The sequence below is a fragment of the Garra rufa genome, chromosome 18 (assembly GCF_049309525.1).
Source record: "Garra rufa chromosome 18, GarRuf1.0, whole genome shotgun sequence".
In the NCBI taxonomy this organism is placed as follows: domain Eukaryota; kingdom Metazoa; phylum Chordata; class Actinopteri; order Cypriniformes; family Cyprinidae; genus Garra; species Garra rufa.
The window spans coordinates 3,881,571-3,893,668 of record NC_133378.1 but is presented as its reverse complement, the minus strand read 5'-3'; the positions used below and the strand labels follow the sequence as shown (position 1 = coordinate 3,893,668).

Genomic DNA, 12,098 nt, shown 5'->3' with positions numbered 1-12,098 from the left:
GTCCTAACGATGATTTCAGACGAAAGTCTCTTCCTTGTCTCTCCAGTAGATGTCAGTGTTATGTAAGTGTCACTGAACAGACGGCGCTGTTTGCGGCCTAGGGAAAGCTTTTTCTAGAAAGGCCTAAACACGTTCCTACTAATATATATCTAATAGAGTCACCTTAAAATGTAACAGCGTCTTAATGGAGTCACAACTGAGAGAATTTAACTGTAGCAGTACAAATATTGATTATAAATCTAGGGGAGTTGCTAGACCTAAAGCTCTACTGGGGCACAGGCCCCCCATTACTTGTTAATTCAGTTGTTGCATGTAGTTTAATGTCTTTATTTTGGGATTATCAACGTAAATTATAACTCAAATTTGAGATTTTACTGGGGCACAGCATATTTTTACTGGGGCACGTGCCCCAGTAAAAAAGGTCTGGCAACGCACCATCTGTATAGCTCTCCTACTTTGTGAATACAGTTTTTTAGAAAACAGTTTATGTTGAATATAATGACTTGGTTTTATTTTTTAGTGCTTCAGGTTTTACTTAATGTAATCTGTTTTGTTCCTTTACTCGTTACGTAACATCCAAGTATATTTCATTTGGATTTGCACTGATTACTGGCACAATAGTGGTATAATACATTGTTCTTCTCATTTTAGGTTAAATGTTATATCTGCTTTACATATCGCCCATGAATCAGTTGCAGGAAGCTATGGTGACTGCACTATTTTTGCTCAAGGCTCTTTTTCACTAAAGGAGTGTCTCCTATTTCTCAACCGGCTCCGGTGGGGGAGGGTTAAACAAAGGCCTACGGCTCCACACAGACTCGAGACAAACAATAGGCTTTTAATGCAACATCCCACTAAATTTCCACCACATCCACAGCGAAAAGACATTTAGCTGCCATTTCACAGTGGCTCTACACAAACAAGCGTGTTTTTTGAGCGAGTGAGGCCTAGTTCTCTCTCTCCCTCTCCTCTGTGCTCTTTCCCGCACTCACCGCTGATCCTGCCAGTGCCGAACAAAGATAATTACTCAGGAAGCGCTTCGGCCAATCAGACGAGGCCTTACATCCTGCTAGTGGGAGGGCAGCCAGTCACGGCCCTGCTCTGATCAGACAGGCCTGAGCTCTGAGTGTGGAGAGGAGAGCCCTCCCTTGTCTAAAGGCTGAGGCTGTCCTCCATGTTTTATAAGTATTGACATTACACTGTTTCAGCCATGCATCCACAGAGGTAAGCCTGATGTTTTCTTACGTCTGTCCTTTCTTGTCATTGTACTGTTTTCATCCACTGCTAACACTGTGAATTGCAGATTTGATTCTCCACTGACTGGGGAGGCCTAGCAAAGGCCTGTGCCTCAGAAAAACAGGGCAGAGGAGGAAGGAGGTGGGGGAGAGGGCCAGAGAAGGGGGGTCAGGCTTTCTCCCTCTCGCTCTCCTGAGCTTTGGCCCGTGTGCTGCTCAGTCACATGGTTACATGGCAGACCAAGTCAGCTATCACTCATTGCTGTACTGACAAACAGCTCAGTGACAGTCATTTCTGGATATCTAGGGCCCTCTGTTGATCTGCCCCACGCAGGGGGTGGAGGATCAGGGGGGTGGGGTGCTCGGGTGATGTACTTTTGTAAGCTGATTGCCTGTCCCATTGTCTGTTTGTGTCACAAGCCACGCCATAGAAAATGGAGGCATCTGTTAGGGCCTTATTAGAGAGCTCAGAGCCCCAGCTGTGGTCATTTTACACAGGGGCAGCATGGGTAATTCAGGACGTCAGCTACCAATGAGGGGCGGAGAGTTGAATTCGAAACATTTTTTATATATATCTTCCATTTCATGCACATATTTCACTGGCAATCGTGTTTCTTTTATATTCTCAGGTTGTAGTTTTAGTTTCAGGAGGGACGTTATTGGTGGCAAAGCTATTTTTGGTCTGTTTTTGAACACACCCTTAAGACAATAATTGGTCTATCTGGACATTTGCATTTTTTCTAGCATTTTTTACTGTCAATTATATTGTGAGTACAAATATGAATCTAAGGCACCAGTTATGACCCTGGACCACAAAACCAGTTATAAGGGTACATTTGTGATCTAAAATAGGACAAGATTTAAAAATCCAGAATCTGACAGTGCAAGAAAATCTAAATATTGAGAAAATCGCCTTTAAAGTTGTCCAAATGAAGTTCTTTGAAGCATATTATTAATCAAAAATGAAGTTTTGTTATTTTTACAGTAGAAAATGTACAAAATATTTTCATGGGACATGATCTTTACTTAATATCCTAATGATTTTTGGCATAAAAGAGAAATCGGTCATTGTGACCTTTACAATGTATTGTTGGCTATTACTACAAATATACCCATGCTACTTACGACTGGTTTTGTGGTCCAGAATCACATTTTTCAAATGCATATGCAGCTTTTTTTGGATATCGGCTTCATACAAATCATGCAAAAACTTATAAGCAAACAGGGAAATAATTTTCCTCAGGCCAATAATTAGCATGCATACTCTACAATGTAACAGTCACATGGCAAAAAGCCACCGAGTTCATCAGAATTATGTTTGACTTTAAATTTCTTCATGTGCAGATGTGTTTTCCATTGCTTTCTTGCAAAGTTAGCATCATCGCCACTTAAATATTTTGAAACATACATGTAAAGTGTTCAATTCAGTTCTTTTTAAACTCAAATTATGTAAAAACAAAACAGATTCTTGTCGTAGAAGATTATTGGCTGATATTTACATATTATTCATCTCCTTTAAGTTCCTTTATGGTTTATGGTATAGTTAACAATAAAATTGTGCCCAGGCAGGCACACATACACACACAGCTGCTCCCCAAGACAAAACAAGCGAGCGCAAATCACACGGGACCGAAAGCCTCCTGCCGCATTCCCAACGGATCCTTGGCCTTTCTAATGATATTTATGGCTGCGTTTAAAAAACCCCCCATCCGATACGTATCGTATTACACCTGTTTATCAACAACAAATGGCTTGTGAGTTAGTTATTGTAATTATGAGCGATTAATTTAATTGCAATCACAATACAGTTGGCTAGATCTTTTATATATTGCTAGCCTAAGTGCTCTTTATGGGAAAATGACTGGAGGGTTTTACCTCAGTACAGTATAACTCGAGTTTTGTGTGTTCCCAGGGAGATTATGCCACTGCGATTGGGATTCTTGTCAAGGAAACAACATTATAAAGGATTGTGGTGATTGGCTTCATGCCATTCAGAGGAAATGACTGGTAGTGCTCTGACAAGGCTATTTTGCCTGTGCTATATCAGCTAAGAGTAAGAGAAAACCTCAAACAGTATCAACGTCGACATCTCTGACAGGAAAAACAACCGTGTGCTTGTAAAATCACACTGCTTGCCCCTCGCAAAATGGCCATGAACCACAAAGCTGCTCTTTTGAACAACCCACGAGCGCAATCTGGAAAAAAGGTTTGCCTTGTCTGAAAGGCAAAACGTTTGTTTGCATGTTGATACTCAAGTGCATTACCGCTTCACTTGTTTTTCTCAGCTGTGGCTCTTGAGACTGACCTATATGCACGGGTTTCTCTCGTTCTCCCTGTTTACTGTAAGCTCCTGTGCCATGGACGTGCCAGAGCCCGCGTCTCTGGCCTAGAGGGAGGGGGGAAGGGGAGCTCGAGCAGAGCGGTGGGGGAAGGGAGGCACTCTCATTTCCTGCGAAGAGAGAAAAAAAGAACTCGGCTCACTCTCTGACCAGTTATCTCCACATTCACAGCCGCCTTTCTCTGTATTTGGTCTGTTTGCGAGCACCTCTGATTGTCTCAGATCGTTCTAGAAGACCCAGTTTTGGAGGCCGGTTTGCTTGCAGAGCGGTGGTTTTCTTTCTCTTCATTGGAGCAGCTTCAGGACTTCCTGTTTCTTTGATTTCAATGTAGAGATCTGGATTTGCAGCCACGCAGTTGGCCTGACGTTGTGTGACCTTTCTGAAGCGAGCAGGAAAAGCGAGGCCTGGTGGATGGGAGTTTTTGACGTGAGGTGGCCCTAATGTGACATAACATCCATGTGGCTCATTTCGGCCTCGCATTAAAGTCAAAAATGGAGAGCCCTCAGGCCCTTGGCTACACTCTTAGATGTGCCTTTCCCACCTCAGACATTGCATGTCTTATTTAACGGATATTCTTTCTCAAGATCAATGACATTAGTGTCATTTCTGAAAGACCCTGCAGATTGTTTACAATTTTTTTTTTTTTACAAACAACCTGGAATACTTTTTTGTGAGAAAGGTGAGTTTTATTCATCGCCATGAAGGATTATGTGGCATTTTGGATTTATTTGAATATCTAAACAGTGAAAGTACATGGGGTTTTTTCTCTACGTTGTCAAGCCGTGGCCCCGTCAATGAGAATTAGTAAAAGACTAAGGCCTCATTGTGGCCTTATGATCAATCCTCAACACTGGTCCTAATCCTGACCTCATGAAATAGAGAACCGTTGCCAGCTTCTAATCTTTTCTGGTCTTTTCTTTTTCACAAAGACCGGGATCAAGGCCTCGTCGTTTTAGGATTTTGTTTGTGCCGTTGGCCTTGTACCGCCTCTTTTCTTTCACCTGTCATTTACCAGCTTCTTTTTGGTACGCGTCATTTCCGTCCTACACTTGCGGTTGAGAAGGTTTTTGTTGATTGATTGACCGTAGTGGTTTTCCCCGTGTATAGAGGGTAAATAAGGCCTCATTGTGGTCAAGATACGTGTGGTTGAGTTTTAAGTAGAGTTTTAACCCCTTTTTGTTGTTGCTGTTTAATTCTTTAGCTTATTAGTTTAGTTTTTTTTTTTAACTGTTCTTAATTTGTAAATGTTTCTGATTGGATTACATTATCACCAAATGTAGAGACTCTATTTGTTACCTCAGTTTCTTCTTATATTTTACATTCAGTCAGATGATAAGGTAAAATAATAGCGCTACAGGATCAAGGCCAAGATTTACTAAACACGGCATTAGCATTATAGAGCAATTCTATAAAAGTGCCGATAGATTTACTGACAAGAACAGATGCAGCCAGATCATTTCCATAATGACCAGCGCAATCTACCAAGATCGGCGCAAATTACCGCCTGCTTTAAGACATGCTTTTTTGGACGTTAAATAATGTCGCAAATACTAGTAATTTGACAAGCACAAATGTTAGTAAATCATGTTCCATGATTAATTTTAATACTTTCCACTCATAAATTTTGCGTCTGATGGGGAACTCCTACAAATGCATATTCAATAAGGTCAGGCGCAAAAAAGTCGCTAAATCTTCACTGCGCGTCTTTAGTAAAACCTGAAAATACAATTTTAATGCCAAAAGACGTATTCAAATGTATCATGTGGCGAATCACTCTTATTGGTTGTCGCTGTTTATTTGTGCAAAATTTGTTGCAGCATCTACAGTCTCTGATACTCAAGACAAGCTTTTTTGGGGCATTAAATAATAGCGCAAATACCAGTAATTTGATGTGCACAATCTTTAGTAAATTGTGTGGCATGATTCATTTTAATACTCTCAGCTCATAAATTTTGCTTCTGAAAGGGAAACTCCTGCAAATGCATATTTAATAAGGTCAGCAGCAAAAATAACTGAGTCAATGCCTTTTCAGTACTAATTCTTCACTGTGCGTCTTTAGTAAATCCTGAAAGTACTATTTTAACGCCAAAAGGCGGTTTGCGCTGGCACAAGCTGTTAGTAAATCTGGCCGTAAATGTTAAGTTCACGAAGATAGATCTTCAGTATTGAGAATGAAGTTTTATATAAATCTTTCTTAAAACTGTCACTTTGATCGCATAAGACTCAAAGCAATTTACGCAGATTTGTTTTGGGTAGTTTTGTCCACTAAATTCACTGTTCAATATCTTGCAAATGCGAAATATATTGTGTTGCGCAAATAGTGTGTTTTCAGCAGTTCATACTAAAGGCCTTCATGCCAAGAGCAACGCAATGTAAAAAATCGAACCGCATTGCCTAAATTGCCTACTTAGTGCAATGCCACAAATATTGAACCCTAATGACAAATCACATGGCCAAACAGTCCTATTGGTTGTCGCTGTATATATGTGCATAATTTGTTGCAGCATCAACAGTCTCTGATGCTTAAGACATGCTTTTCTTGGGCATTGAATAATTGCGGAAATACTAGTAATTTGATGTGCGCAATCTTTAGAAAAAATCATGTTGCGTCATTCATTTTAATACTCTCCTCCCATAAATTTTGCATCTAAAAGGGAAACTCCTGCAAATGCATATTCAATAAGGTCAGGTGCAAGTCTAAGTCCAAGTCTTTTCAGCGCTAATTCTTTACTGTGCGTCTTTAGTAAATCCTGAAAGTATTGTATTGTAACGCCAAAAGACGGTTTGCTCTGGCGCAACTGTTTTATATAAATCTTTATTAAAACTGTCACATTGATCATTTAAGCAATTTATGCAGATTTGCTTTGGGTAGACTTGTCCACTAAATTCTCATTGTTTGATATCTTGCGAATGTAAAGTTTTTTTTTTTGCAAATAGTGTTTTTTCAGCAGCTCAACTAAAGGCCTTCATATGCCAAGAGCAACGCAACAGTGCAGTGTAAAAATTTGAACTGCGAATGACCTAAGTTTTCATCTGTCCAATGATTTTTCATTGTGGGTGGAATTGAACCCTAATGACAAATAAAAATGTTCTGTCTCTCATTGCCGTCGTAGCTTGTTAAATGGCATTTATGCTGACAATGATTCAATCATTGAAGATCTTTGAATCTCTGAGCTGTTGGTTTCTACACGTTCCTACTCTAAGGAATATTATTCATCTCCTTTAAGTTCCTTTATGGTTTCTAAGGTAATATTCAAAGGTATCATGTGGCGAATCGCTCCTATTGGTTGTCGTTTTGTTGCAGAAAATTCATCCTTTAGCACAAAAAAAAATAGAAACCATCACAGAATTTGTGATAGTTTTATTGGTTAAAATGGGACTTGGTTTTAATGGAAACTGTAATGGTCGCCTTCTATTAGTGGCTTGTTAAAACCATTAAATCCTAATGGAATATGTCCCAAAACAAACGACAGAAAACCATTTTTAATGGTTTTAATGGTTAAAAGTTGGTGGTTTGTAATGATTGTATGGAATTTGTAGTGGAAACCATTCAAATTTATGTGATGGTTTCTATTTTTTGTTTGTTTTTCAGCAGGGCAGTTGTTTTGTTGCAGAAAATCCACCATTTAGCACTTTCAACTTTATTGTTTAGTGACTGTTTAGGGCACTGTGTGTTAGTACCGGTCTTTTTTTGAGACCTACATCTACATCTTTTGTCTTTAATTATATGATGCAAAGCATAGCATACTAAGACGAATTCATGTCAGCTTAACAGCCTAATGTAAATGTAACGCTTTGTAGGCCACATTTTGAATATATCCATGTCAGTAGCTGATGGTATTTTAGCACCGATTATGCGTGAACTCGGACGAGGCCAAATCCTCTCAGACGAGAAGTAGACTAATGAGACTGAGTTAAAGACACTCTACGATGCACAGCAGACGTCTACTCCGTAAATCCCTTGTGAGTGGACCTATTCACGGCAGTATTCCCCATGAACATGTTTGCTTCGTTTGAAGGAGGTGCTGATCTATTACTAGACACAGAGAGAGTTAGTTTACACTTCGCACATCTCGATCAGACGAGTGTCCCTCGTACGGTTAATATCATGTTGTAAAATCACTCTACAGGCCCATGATTGGTTACAGCACCGTTCAGACAAAGCAATGCTCATGCAAGGGTCTCCAAGCACAAGTAAATGTGCTTCATATGTGGAATGGAGGACGATCGCTATGAACAACAACAGCATAACTCTGGAGATTAGATTACATCACCCAAGTCTTTTATCTCAGGGGGAGACCTCATGAGATTTCAGTGTCTTACTACAGCTTTTTCTTTTGCTCTCTCTCTACTTCATTTAGTTTGGCTGTGGATGAAGTAAAGACGGAGTCTGATGCTGTTGATGGGATGGAGGTGTCCGTGCCACCCAAAGGTATTTTTTTCCTTTCGTTCTAATGTGACTCTTTTGTTCATGCACTCTTATGTAACAGACTCCAAAAATAGATTCAGATTGTATACAGTTCTTGAGCAGAAATGAATAAAAAGCAAGTCATGCTTTAATCTGAACCACATCAAATGTGGCGTGCAGCCTAATTTTCTCTTTCATTATGCTGACTGGTTGCTGCTGTGTTAGTAGGTTAGTCAGACATTTGATACAACGTCTTTTGTTTTATTCTCGAAGATGTGCATAAAAGACAAGCCTTTGTGCGTGTGGAGGTCGATGGTGGTTTGTGTTGTCGATGCTTTGAAAGGTCACAATCACAGGCCCAGCTGGGTGAGGTGTTGTATTATCCATGTGGCTTTGCATAATAAAGCAGCTGTGGTTCTTTCATCAGCAGTCTCTGATCTAGGATCAGCGGAGCAGGCGCTGGCTGCGCAGAAGAGGAAAGCACCCAGTCCTCCACATTCCTCAAACGGACACTCTCCCGCTGACACGTCACCCAGTCCCACAAAGAAAAAGAAGAAACCGGGACTAGTCAACAACAGTAAAGACCAAGTATGTTCCCTCCATGGCTTCCTGATGTCCTTTTGTTGTATTAGTTTAAGCTGATAATTCTTGCTCATATAAAAACATTTGTAGTATTCAAAACACACCTTTGGTTTGTAAGTCAAACTCTTGTCTTTTTCTGTGTCCTTTGACATTTTCTTGCATTTTTCTATTCATACGGCCAATCGAAATAATCAGGATTGATTGTGGCTTGTAAATATGTGTGTTTGATTTTAATTCCCATTCAATGTGCAGTTTTTAATGATAAAACACCGGTCACTGAAAGGGCCGAATGCTTTTGCTGATTTGCATGAACAAAGTCGACCCCTTGTGGGGATTTCTGTCCTGTAAGCTACAGGGTGGCCTCAAAAAAGCATTTGGACACTACAGGCATGGTTTAAGAGCGTATAGTTCACCCCAAAACAAAAATCTGTCTTTTGCTCACTCTCATGTCGTTTTTGTTCGTACAATGAAAGTGAATGGGGTCCAAACAACATTGGACAAAATATGGACAAAAAGACATTTCTTTCTGTCCCACATAAGAAATAATGCCATACTGGTTTGGAAAGAAACGCAGAATTTAAATTTTGGGGTGAACTACACTACCAGTCAAAAGTTTTTGAACAGTAATATTTTTAATGTTTTTAAAGAAGTCTCTTCTGCTCACCACACCTGTGTTTATTTGATCCAAAATACAGCAAAGGCAGTAATATTATAAAATATTTTTGCTATTTAAAATAGCTGCTTTCTTTTGGAATATATTTTAAAATGTACTTTATTCCTTTGATGTCAAAGCTAAATTTTCAGCATCATTACTTCAGTCTTCAGTGTCACACGGTCCTTCAAAAATAATTCTAATATTCTGATTTGCTGTTCGTGAAACATTTTTTATTATTGTCAATGTTTAAAACAGTTGAGAATTTTTTTTAGGATTCTTTGATGAATAGAAAGATCAGCATTTGTCAAAAATAAAAAGCTTTTGTAACATACTTTTGTGTTACTTTTATTTAGCAAGGATGCTTTAAATTCTCATCGATCATCAAAAGTGATGATAAAGACAGTGATATTAATAGAAAAGATTTTTATTTTAGATAAATGCTGTTCTTCTAAACTTTCTATTAATAGAAGAAACCTGAAAACATCTACTGTTTCTAAATCTACTGCTGTTTTCAACATAATAATAATAAATGTTTTTTGAGCAGCAAATCAGCATATTATAATAATTTCTGAAGGATTATGTTAAACTAAAAACTGGAGTAGAATTCAGCTTTGAAATCACAGGAATAAATTACATTTTAAAATATTGTCAAATAGAAAACAGTTATTTTAAATAGTGAAAATGTTTCAAAATTTTGCTGTACTTTGGATCAAATCAATGCAGGCTTGGTGAACTGAAGAGACAAAAAAAACAATATCTTCCTGTTCAAAAACTTCTGACTGGTAGTATATACCCTTCATAAATTTCTCATTGCATTAGCTAGATAAAAATATAACATTTAGTATTAAATCATAAAATAAATGTACCACACTGTTCAAAAGTATGGGGTTGGTATTAGGATTTTTTTTTTATGTTTTGAGAAAAGTCTAATATCCCCACCAAGGTTATTATTTCAGTAAAAGCTGACATTTTTCTATTGTTTGATTAATATAAAGATCAAAAGAACAGCATTTATTTGGAACAGAAATCTAGAAATAGATAGAAATGGAGCATAATGTACCATTATAAATCTATTACGGTCACTTTCGATCAGTTTAATGCACCATTGCTGAATAAAAGAAATTTCTTTAAAAACATAATTCTTACTGATTTTTAACTTTTGAACGGTAGTGTACATACTTAATGTGATGAACTGCACCTGTGGTTGCCAGCTGGTTAAAGCCACGGCAAAAATAGCTTAAAGGGAAGTTAATTCTGAGAAAAGCTGGTATGGTTACTAATAATTTGTTTGCAGATGACACCTTTTTAAAAGGTTACACAAGTGTCCAAATGCTTCTTTTTTGGCCCACTGTAAGTTCACTTAATTACAGCTGAAAATCAAGTGCACTCATTTTATCGAATGCTGTGCTGTCTTTGTGGTGGTGTGTTGCAATGCATATGAACAATGTTTCATGAAAGATGCCAAGTGTGGATTTGCTTATCAGTCTTATTTAAAAAAAAATAAATACTAAGCAAATTGATATTAATTGATTGTTTTCAATACATAATAAAAAGCAAATCACTATTATGTTTAGTATCTTTCCATTAAATCTTGGTCTGAAGTATATTTTACCACTGTGATCCTGTTAATCTGTATTTGGCATCTGATGGTAATTTAGGATTTCAAATTCTGACGAAACACACTTGATCTCAGACGCCATGTGTTTCTCAGATCACACACGGGTCGTGATGTGTGTTTACGGAAATGTGAAATGAAATCCTACAGTGTGATCCCAGTGTGCCGCTTTTGACCCAGTGGTCATGTGACTGCTTACCTGTCCATGCTTGATTTATTGCAGTACCTTGCTACGTTTCCCCTGCGAGTGTTGTGGCTTGTGATTTGACCCCTTGCCCTGTCTCTCTTGCCTGCATTTCAGTGTGAGCTAAGACATGGTCCCTTTTACTATGTCAAGCAGCCCGCACTCACCACAGACCCTGTTGATGTTGTACCGCAGGACGGGCGGAATGACTTCTACTGCTGGGTGTGTCACCGCGAGGGCCAGGTGCTCTGCTGTGAGCTCTGCCCGCGCGTCTACCACGCCAAGTGCCTCAAACTGGCCGCAGAGCCTGAAGGCGACTGGTTCTGTCCAGAGTGCGAGGTACTGAGGACCGTATCTGGATTAGTCATGTTATGGGACTGTCCTTCTGGCAGTTTACTGGTTATATGGAAACTTAAGACCTGTTCCAAAACCTAGTGAGCTGCCTACTTGTCTTAAAGGGATAGTTCACCTAAAAACAAAAATGGTCATTTACTCACCCTCAGATCATTCCAAAAGTGTATAGTCGTGTTAAAAGGATAGTTTACCCAAAAATCTAAATTCTGTCATTAATTACTTGTCCTCATGTCGTTCCAAACCAGTAAGATCTTTGTTCATCTTCAGAACACACAGATATTTTTAATAAAATCCAACAGCTTTCTGACCCTGCATAGACAGCAATGCAACTGAAACAATGAGAATACTTTTTGTGTCCAACGAAAACCAAAATAACAACTTTTTTTTTCTGGGTCATGGGTCAATCTTGACACCAAAGAGAAGAAATCATTGAGTCAAGTTGTTATTTTTGTTTTATACTACAGGGCCGTTAAATGCTTGAATCTGATTGGCTGACGAACGTTCTAGAGGTGTGCATGGGGAAACGCACGGCGAACGTAGTTCCAGGCAGCTTTAGACCGCAGTGCATGTCTATATCACTTCGCCATACGATTTCAGTTATTTCAAAGGTCCTTACAGCCCAAAACAGCAAAATAACTATAACCCACAATGACACTGGCCAAACTAATAAATACAGTAAACATCAGGATAAAAACGACAGATTATTTCCATGTTTTTTTCCACAAT

At 38.8% G+C, this 12,098-nt stretch overlaps 1 protein-coding gene across 6 annotated transcripts in view; it reads left to right on the top strand.

The window, feature by feature from the left end:
• The first annotated feature begins 1,099 nt into the window (after positions 1-1,099).
• The window catches only part of prkcbp1l (protein kinase C binding protein 1, like), a 31,498-nt gene continuing 20,499 nt past the window's right edge, over positions 1,100-12,098 (top strand). Inside the window, exons 1-4 of one of the 6 annotated variants that reach the window (XM_073822561.1) lie at positions 1,100-1,224; positions 7,936-8,006; positions 8,413-8,570; positions 11,214-11,357. In XM_073822561.1, coding sequence (XP_073678662.1) covers positions 1,211-1,224; positions 7,936-8,006; positions 8,413-8,570; positions 11,214-11,357 — 387 coding nt within the window. In that variant the 5' untranslated portion in view covers positions 1,100-1,210. Of the gene's footprint in view, positions 1,225-3,732; positions 4,254-7,935; positions 8,007-8,409; positions 8,571-11,135; positions 11,358-12,098 lie in introns of those variants that run through there. The other 5 variants (XM_073822557.1, XM_073822560.1, XM_073822556.1 and 2 more) reach the window with 5 other exon arrangements.